Source organism: Scomber scombrus, chromosome 21, assembly GCF_963691925.1.
Source record: "Scomber scombrus chromosome 21, fScoSco1.1, whole genome shotgun sequence".
Taxonomy (NCBI): domain Eukaryota; kingdom Metazoa; phylum Chordata; class Actinopteri; order Scombriformes; family Scombridae; genus Scomber; species Scomber scombrus.
Window position 1 is genome coordinate 18,301,339 of NC_084990.1, and position 10,479 is coordinate 18,311,817.

At 38.5% G+C, this 10,479-nt stretch overlaps 1 protein-coding gene across 1 annotated transcript; it reads left to right on the forward strand.

The window, feature by feature from the left end:
- The first annotated feature begins 2,804 nt into the window (after window positions 1–2,804).
- Window positions 2,805–10,479, forward strand: LOC134003123 (cerebellar degeneration-related protein 2-like). The gene is made up of 6 exons (XM_062442254.1): window positions 2,805–3,005; window positions 3,968–4,080; window positions 6,515–6,663; window positions 6,788–6,943; window positions 9,130–9,352; window positions 9,871–10,479. Exons 1-6 carry the CDS (start codon window positions 2,924–2,926, stop codon window positions 10,477–10,479), a joined length of 1,332 nt encoding a protein of 443 aa, XP_062298238.1. The 5' UTR covers window positions 2,805–2,923.

Below are 10,479 nucleotides of genomic sequence, written 5' to 3' on the forward strand. Positions count from 1 at the left end.
ACTATTTGCACATTTGCAGATATTTTTATATATCTCTTTATTCATGCTAGTGGCCATAAAGATTAAATTAATGTGTAATCTGGGTTTTTGTTTTGCATGATTCTGACATATGCATATCATCATAAATAGTACAAGCAGTGAGAAATATCTTGGCTCATGAGGACGTCTCATTGTCAGCAGATTTCAGTGATTTTATTTTATTTTTTAAAGTGTGAGAGCAGCTCTTCCTCCATCTTTAGATGTCTCCTGCCCGCTGCCCCTGCCCACTTAGGCCCAGAAACCTGCACTCACAGTGAAAACTCTCCCTCTCCGAGCGATGACTCAGCCACTGACGTCCTACAGCCTCTCTGTCTGAGCCAACTACTTTCAGGGATAACAAGAGGATATTAGTAAGGGATGTTTTTCTCCAGTCTGGGAGAGGTTTTTGTCTATGTGTTTGCTGCTGGATATTAAAGCCTACATTCACAATTTGTGTCTGTCTAAAATAGCAGTCAGGTACCCATATGAACACTGAAAGAGTTTTTCCTCTCTGTAATCATTCCTCCTGTTCATACTGGCTTTTAAAAGATCCCCTTCAAATGTGCCTTGAATGTAAAAATCCACAGTGTGTCCAGTCATTTTGTGGGAAATTGCATTTAAACGTTCATCTGAAGCTTATATGATGTTGTCAGCCGTCTTAGGTAGTGGATATCTGCCACATGAGACCCTCTAATGTGACAAACACACATCCTCTCCCTCTCTGTTTCTTTGGACAGTCATGACTTTCCGTCTCTCCATCAGCAGCTCCACAGTTGAACAGCCTCCACCTCCAGAAGTCCTGATGTTGAGAACAAAAGCTCTGTGAGATTACAAAATATGTAAATATATGTGTCTTGTTGTTTCTTTCATCTGTTGAAATCACATTTTATAAAGGAATATTAAAAATATTAAATACAAATATACAAACCTGAAGCAGCTTGTACAGTAATCCTCTAAACAGTCATGGCTTAAAAACTTTTTTCCACAAGAATTTAATGTAATTAATACAATTCATCATATTTCATTATTCAATTTCATTATAAATTGTATACGTAAAGATTTTCCAAAGTAGAAAAAAGTGAGTAAAAAAAGTGGAGTCAAAACTACAATAATTCTTCCTGAAATGTTGTAGAGAGTAAATGTAAAATTGTGCCAAAAATATTGATTTACTGGGTAAATACAAAATACTTTCCATGTTACTTTGAGTACTATTACTGTTTCACTGCCAACATATTTTACCAGCTTCTTATCTGTAACATAAATGCTCAGAAGAGTGGAGGCTTGTTGATCACTGACAGGCAGCAGCAGCTCTTATCAATATAATTAAATATTAAAGAAAACAGAACCAATTTAAATTTAAAACAGTATTAAAGTATTCTTTTATTGGATTTCAGAGTATATTTTCTATCATCAAAATATTGAAACCAGCAGCTCATTAAAATTCTGTAAATATTTAATTATAATATTGATGTGGGGGTCAGATAACCTCTAGCTCCCCCTGTTGGTCTCCCAGAGTCTGTGCTCTGCGGTTTCAGAGGGAGGACCGTGTGAGCAGCAGCAGGTGTGGTGAAGAGCCGCTCCACCTGTCAGAGAGAGGCAACCATACCGGAAACTGCGTAATCTCACCTTCAAAATAAACGCTGAAGACAACAGAATTTACTAAACACTAAAATCATGTTAAACTGTTAATTACAAACTCTGAAGGTTATTTAGCTGAAACTTGGACTCATTTTTAATATAAATAGTTTTTTAAAATCTTGTCATTTGTTTATTAACTGTTTAACTTATTGATACTGCAATATATTGTTTATATATGATTATATATACAGTATTAGAAATAGTATATAGCACAGGTATTCAAGGTGGGAGGTGTGCTCCCCAGGTTGAGGATCATTGGGAGACTCAGTGAATGGAAGTGAAAAAATATTACATTTATTATCAAAAGGAGAATAAATGGGTGTGATTTGGACAAACGGATAGTTCTATAGTAGTTTTGGGGATTTTTTACTGCTTTCCCCACTTTCCCAGAGTCATAGACTAATACGTTCATTCAGACAGACTTTTTTTAAAATGTATTTTGTGCAGTCTAAAGTAATGTCAAACAGCAATATCAGCTGTCTTGGTTCAGTTGTTGAGAGTCAATTATGGGATCCAATAACATAATAATGATCCCATAAGTGTCCAGATATTGAGGGAAACTAGTCTAGCTTTGTCAGAGGGGAGTCCCACAGTCTTACATATATAATAAGAATAAGCTATATAATAAAAAGTATCTTAATATTAAAGAATAAAAATAAAACAGGAAATATTATGATCATAATTATATTAGTATATGCTGAGACAGAACAGATATTTTAATTTTATTTCATTTGAATGTCTTATGCAGGTTCATGTATAACAAATTGAATTGTAAATATATAATTTAACATATAGAAATATAATTATGGTTCAATAATAGGCTTGGTTTGTGAAATATGGGTCTGCAGGAATCTCATTCATTTTCAAGCCACTGCATTAATTTTACTCATAATTTATTCATAATTATGTATAATTATTATTAATGAATATAAATAACATGATATGTAATATAATATAATAAATAAATAGTAGAGTCATTATTTATATCATTATTTATGACTGAATTACTTCATCATTTAATGAGCTGCTCACCACCATGGCTTTTGTTTAGTAATGTTCAACCGGAACTGTGTCACTAACGCACCTGCGCTTCATCCTCATCATCAGTTAGCTCAACTGTCTGTCCGGTCCCGGTGATGAAGCACACACTGACCGGCGCCGGCTGCTGCAGGCGGACACACTGAACCGGCTCTTTTCCTCCCAGACTCTGTCATGTAACGTTACCGGAGGATTTTTCACGCTGCTCGGATCCGTTTAGACACGAAAGATGCTGACAGACACGATCGTGGAGGAAGAATTTGAGATCAAGGAGGAAGAGCCGTGGTACGACAAGCAAGACCTTGAACATGGTAACGTTTCCTCTTCTGTCTTTGTCCCTTGCAGCGTGAAACATAGCGATCATTTTATACTCAAATAATCAGAAACGTTACAGCTGCAGGTTTAATCAATGCATCAAAAAACACACAATTGAGCCCTGCAGCTGCACAGTAGGTTACATTTGTAGGGATTTCTATCAGGTTTGTGAACACATGATATTAATCATTGTTTTAGAAGGGGTATCCTAGAAGCTTGTTTAGTACAAACATGAAGCTCATTGTAAATACAGGAGTCAGCGGGACTCTCATATGCGGCAAAATGGGGGGAAAATATCTGAATGAAGTGGCTTTGACATCATTCACCTACATGCTTCATTGGCATGCCTTTGGGCGGTTTCGTTTAAGCACTATTCCCTTTATAATTGGTCATATTTGCATCCCTATTGTCATTTTTTATACTAATTATTAGTGATTTTAAATTATATTCATTAGAGGACTGTTTGTGGAAGGCTAAATGATAAGAGGCTGGTTAATTGAGTATATGGATGGATTGATGGAAGGAGTACTGTATTGATCCCAAAGGGTAAGTCAAGTGTCACAGCAGCTATTTGACATGAATCAAAGTACAAAAACAATGAGGTAGGTTAAAAACCCAAAAATAAATTAAAGGCTAAACTACATACAATAGGTAAACTAATAACTAAAAATAGATTATAGGTATAACCATAACCATAATAAACTATTTGAGTTCCCATTAGTGCAGTTTTACAGGTGCATCAGATATGACCAGAAGTCCTCACTCATTTAAACGTGTTTCTGCTCTGATTTGACCTCGTGTCCGTTTACACACATTTGAAAAAGTGGGTTACTGGATTCTTGCCAACAACTACAAAACCGCACAAAGCTGCTTGTGAGGTTGGTGCGTCTCCGATCTCAGTGAGACTAAACTATGAAGCCTGGAGCAGTGCTGGTTCCTCACTCCGTCTCTCCCACAGACCTGCAGCTGGCGGCCGAGCTCGGGAAGACTCTCCTGGAGAGGAACCGGGAGCTGGAGCAGGGCCTGCAGCAGATGTACTCCAACAACCAGGAACAGCTGCAGGAGATCGAGGTAAAGAGCCTGGACTTCATAATATGATTGAATTAGTTGTCTTTTTTTTAAAAATCCAAAATTCATTGATGACATGAATCTAGTGTAGTTTGACACAGAAAGGCTTGGCAAAAGTAGTAGAAAGTGGTGCTGTTTTAAATAGTACCATCACACATTTATTTATCCCTCAGTTTAACCTGAATGTATTGTTTTCTCTTTCTGTACTCGTGTTCAGATCTATAAGGCTTCACGTATCAGTTTAAAACAGCAGAAACTCAATATTTAGCCTGCAGCTTATTTCGGCTCTCTTGTCTACATGTTTTAATTTAATTGAGTAGTCGAGTCAGTCTGGGGGTGTCTGGAGATAAATCCTTCCCTGTCACTGCTGGCACACAGAATTAATCTCTTAAGACCTGTGCTGTAAGCGTGTGACGTCACAGGTCTGATTCCAGCTCATGACCTATGATACATTTAATTACCCGCTTCCCATCTCGTTTACTGTCACTTGTTTAGTGGAATCAGTGAAGAGTGACAGTGAACAAGTACTGTACTTCCATTTGATGCTACTTTCTTCTTTCCACTCTACTACCCCTGCTTCATGTTACCTTAACGGCTGTCAGAAATATAAAATAAACAGACGAAAACTTTCATACTTTGATATGTTAAAAAATACCTCTACTACATTACAGAGGGAAATATTGTACTTTCTACTCCACTACATTTATTTGGCAGCTTTAGTTACTTTTCAGGTGAAGATTTGACACTATGGATAATATAACAAGCTTTTAAAATATAACACATTGTTTGTTTTTTGACGTCTTACAAAAAGCAGTGTGTGGTCTGGTCACATTTCAGATGTCTGAGTTGTTAACAGCTCCACCAAATAGTGATTTTTTTTAAAAACTTCTCACATGGTTTCATTTCAATAAATGTTCAAATGATCCAATATTTCAGGAAAAATGAAAAAGAATTAGAGAAAAGTCCAAAAACGGAAAACATATGTATGTATCAGAACTTTTTTTTTTTCTTCTTTCCGGTCCCATTAATCATCTCATGAACCCTCAGATTTATCTGGTGACCCTTTGGAGGGGCCTGACCCCTAGGTTGGGAACAACTGGACTAAGTTAACTGTATATAAAGTAATTCAAACAGTAACATGCTGCTTACACACTGCCACTGACTGTAACGAATATCATTTCATGAAGCAGAAATGCCATGAAAATGATTGTTGACATACATTCATGTTATCATTGACTTTGGACTGATTAAGTTCAGTGTTGCTGTGCAGTATTCATTGTTTGGTTTGACATTGAACTGCTGAGCTGACAGCAGGCCTGTGATGTTCAGTGGGGGTTTTTGGTTGTTTTTTTCCTGTCTGACTTTCAGCAGGCAGATTAAATGACTAAAGGTTCAAAGTTTCCTGTTTGAAACAACTGATAAGATAACCTGTTCTTAAAGAAACAGTTTTATAAGGAGCCACAGTTGAAGACTGTTGGTGTTAATGAGAAGCAATGAAATCAACAGTTATGTTAGATTTATCTTTATCGATACGTGCAAGTAATGATTAGCAGCTAAAACAGCTAACTATTAATGACAGTAGTAGGGGTTTGGTTCCTTTATGAGCACCATATTAATTAGTATAAACTGTATTTCTATGTCTATAATAAAAAATATTACATTTAGTCGTTCAGATTAAACACTGGAGTTTTTTGACCACCAGTAGCACCACCATGAGCAGTATGTTTTTATACATGGGTCCATATTTTGTTTATAGTGCACATAGACAATTGTTGATTGAAAAATTAGGCTCTTAAAATATGTAAATGATATATGTATCTAGTGTTATTTTTCTAAATATAAAAGGAAAATGTGCCAGATATCACAGCACCAATATCAAAACTGAACTGGATGAGACGCTAAGGACAAAACGATAACCAAAAACAAGCAGATAAAAGTTAATGACATTAATGATGGCCACTTAGTACAGCATTAGTCAAATATGATGTATATGAGAATGACTGATGAAACAATCAGTTGCCCAATCAATGGACAGAGACCTTATCTGCAAATACAATAGTCGATTAATCGTCCAAGTCATTTTCAAAAGCAAAGATGTCAAACGTTTGAGCTCTCTGCTATAGATCAGATAAGTTAAGACTACAGAGGATGTCACCTGAACTCCACTCCAAATGTTTTATTGTCTTTATTATGAGGAAGAAAATGTGCTCAACATGTTTGTTAGACATCAAAGACACACACAGTGTATTTAGGTGAGAAACATTGAATGGAAACACAACTTTGTTTGTTTCAAAGAATACTGCACAAGGCATCTTTAATTAAGAATTAGTAGTTTAGGACACTTTTCTTTGCTGTGGTCTTTCAGTTTTTCATCATTATGTGATGTGCAATTAATCAATCAATGAAACATTTGGATGTGTCGTCATCTCCTCTACAGTACCTGACGAAGCAGGTGGACCTCCTCAGGCAGGTCAATGACCAGCACGCTAAGGTGTACGAGCAGCTGGACGTGTCGGCCAGAGAGCTGGAACTGAACAACCGCAAACTGTCTCTGGACAACAGGACGGCCCAGCAGAAGATCCAGGGGTAAGACTGTGGCTCATCTGAAACGCTGACTGCTTCTGGAAATGTTATCAGATTTCTCAAGTTTACCTGAATGTCTTAGTTATATTTAAGGTAAAACATCCCTCGCTCTGTGCTCTCTGTGCAGGCTGACGGAAACCGTGGAGCTGCTGCAGACGCAGGTAGAGGAGCTGCAGCATCAAGTTGAAGAGCTGAAGCTGAGTCCTCCGAAGCCTCCGCACAGAGATAGTTCGTCACCTCGCGGCACTCAGAGTGTGTCTTGCCTGAAAGAGCTGCAAAGAAGGTGAGGATACTTCACTACTGTACTTTATATCATTAGTGGATGATTCAATTGATACATTTAAAAACAAATGCCACATATTTGATGGTTCCAGCTTGTCAACCATGAAGATTACCAGATTTTTATAATAACTTTATTTACAGAGCACATTTTAAAAAGAGTTAACAAAATGCTTTGACAGACAAAGCAAAGACATACAGCACAGAGACCAGTAACAAAGCCATTATTAACATTTTAATCATAGTAAATTGAAAGACTTCAGTTTTTTTGGATAAAATAAGCTGGTTGAAGATATCACCTAAGGTTTGGGAAATTGTGATGGACATTTTTCTTTATTTAGTAAAAATTATTGAAAATTTAACGGATACAATATATATCTGAACTTTAAATATTTGTGAATAATCATTAGTTGCAGCCCAACACAGATGGGGAAAACCGATAAAAGGCAAATTTGGCTCAGATTGATGTATGAAGTATTCCATGAAAAAGCAAATTAAGAAGTCAGACTGAACATTTTCATTTGTAAAAGCAAACACTTTAGTGCTGACTAATCAATGAATCACTCTGCAGAAAAATTATTTTGTTCAATTTATTGAGCAAAAATGCCAGTTTTCTGCTGGTTTTAGTTTTCAAATGTGAAGATTTGAATATCTTTATACTTTGGAATACAAATCAAAGAAACCAAGCAATTTGAAAACTTCACCTTCAAGAGTTTGCATCAACACCACCCATATGTTCACAGGGGACATGCAGGTTGACATCCAAATATTTGCTAATTAATGCACAGCAACATCAACATAACTGATCATGTTTAATATATCACGCGGATTACTCAATTCGAGTTGCTGGATTCAGCCAACAAGAATCATCTCTGACTTTGCACTTCCGAGACTACAACACATCTCTTGACTTGGCTAAAGAAAAACAACTTCATGATTGCTTTGTCACAGATCTAGGAGCTCATTGTAAGACCTATTGGTAAGAAGGGAAGCGGCAAATCCTCCTGGCATTAACTCTCCCTCAGTATGTGTGCTAATCCTACTTGCTGGCAGGTGGACAGATCTACCTCACAGCAGTCCTACTCTGAATGTTTCATGCAGAGTTCACTTCCTCTTGGCCTGTAGTGTGACAGGTTCATTTACTGCCAGAGTTGAGTCTGCATGTGTGTGTAAGTGTATGTGTAATCCTGTTTGGACTGCTCCTTCCAAAACATCCAGGTCAGGTGGTTTTGAAATTTCACTGATAAACATGTCAGATAAACGAGTCTGAACTAAACTCAGGTTGGTGAGGTTGGAAGAAACAGGTCAAAGTCTGAGCTAGAGGACACAAGTATGTCACAATATGTCTTTGAAGCTGCAATTTATTCTCATACTGATTTCTAATCACCTCTGTTCTCTGATAAGTTCAGCGTTTCTGCTTAGTGTGCTTTTCTCTGCCTGTTTCTGTTTATTTTGTGTATTTTCAATTGTAGTTGTAGGCTTATTCTGGCATAAGATCATACATATGTAACATACTTGCAACAATATTCACAATAATATGTATAGACAAGACATAAAACCATTTTTTTGGTTTAATTTATTTAAATCCCAAACACTGTTTGTGAGAGTCACCAAAAATCTGAATTGTAGTGATAATAATGATAATAATACTAATGATAATAGATTCTGTCAAATAAAACATTGTATTTTGCATCCACAGCGTAATATCTGTTTGACCTGGCTCAAGACCTTTAGCACATGTCGTCGTCATCTCTCTCGCTGTGCTTTCCCTTAATCTCTAACATTAATTTACCTAATTAAGCAAACACGTCACAGCTTAGATGCTAAAGATCAATAAAGCATATCTGTCCATTGATCTATCTAAGATGATTGTGAAAGCGATTACAAATTGCCAGCCTGCATGGTTACATAAACGATAAATTCCCCCTCCACTCCAAAGTATTTGCTTTTTGTATCATAAACTTGATAATACTTTGGGAAGAACTCCAAGAATAATTTAGAGATGTCATTAGTTCTGATATTGTACATGCATTGATATTTTACATTTAATAAATCAATTTAAAGGAATAGTTGGACATTTTGTAAACTATACTTATTCACCAAGAAGTCACTGCACCCAGCCAAGAAGTAGTCCAGAAAAAACTATAATAAAAGATAGAAAAGGAGAAATATGACTCTGTGACTCTGCAGGTATTCTGACTACGACCCAGATGAACCCTCAGACGACCTGGAGTCCTCCACCGTGTCGTGGCGTGAAGAGGAGCAGGCGTCACTGCGACAGTCCCTCAGGACCCTCCAGACCCAGTTTGCCTGCGAGCGCGCTCGGAGGGAGGAGGTGGAACGAGAGGCGGAGCTGCTCGTCGGTGAGAACGCGGCGCTGGAGCAGCAGCTGGGGGGGATGAAGGTGTGCCAGGTATGTTTGACCAATATCTCTCACCGAGTGTCTGTTTGCAAAGTGCACACACAGAAAAAAGTGAGCCAAGTGAGCAACATTTGAAAGATTGTAAGGAAATAATCTCTAAATGTATCCTGGTTTATTACAATTTGTGCAATTACCATTTTCAGTTTTGTTTTTTGCTTCATGAAAACTGTAATATGCAACATTGTCTTAGTTCCAGTTTTCACCCAGCAGCTATAATATGGTCATGTGTAAGACTTTCGCAAGGCGAGGCAACTTTATTTGTTTGATCCTTGATGCTTTGATCTAAAAATAGCACACATCATCATTTCAGAGGGATGAAAACGACTCTCACTGTCAGCTTATTGTCTTCTAAAGTGAATCATCAGTAGTAGTGAAAGCACAGAGATACTTTAACCAGCACTGACACTGTCCTTCTTCTTGGGCTCCATGAAACATGTCACTGTTGCACTCGAGTTCAGTTTCGGTTATTCTTCTCTGACATCCCCTTTTTCTAATTAATCTGTCTTCAGGCCCGGATGTCTGAGCTGGAGCGTGAGGCCGAGGAGCTGCGTCAGCTCTGGAAATCGGAATCCTCTGCAAGATCCTCCAGGCCCAACATCATGCACGGGTTGCTGTCCGACGTGATGTTCCTCAACCAAGAGGAGGAAAACGAAGGGGAGGTGGCGCCTAAAAGCCCACGGCTCCTGAAGCGATGGGACAGCGAGCGTCTGATGAAGGCGACGCAGATCCCCGACTCTCCCGACAGGATTTACGACCACGAGTGCTCCTGCGTGCGCCGAGCCGAGGTGGTGAAGTACCGTGGGATCTCCCTGCTCAACGAGGTGGACGCCCAGTACAGTGCCTTGCAGGTGAAGTACGACGAGCTGCTGCGCCGCTCCCACCTGGGGCAGCAGGAGGAAGAGCAGGACGGGCAGAGCCACAAGTCCGTCCAGACCGCATCCCTCGCCACCTCCTGTCCTGCGCTGGCAGGCGTGGAGGACTTTGAGGATGACTTTCACCAGCCGGAGTACAAGGAACTTTTTAGGGAAATTTTCTCCCGCATTCAGAAAACCAAAGAGGACCTCATTGAAAACAGAGGGAGACTCTCAGCTGGTGCAGTGTTGCCTATTTTGCAATAA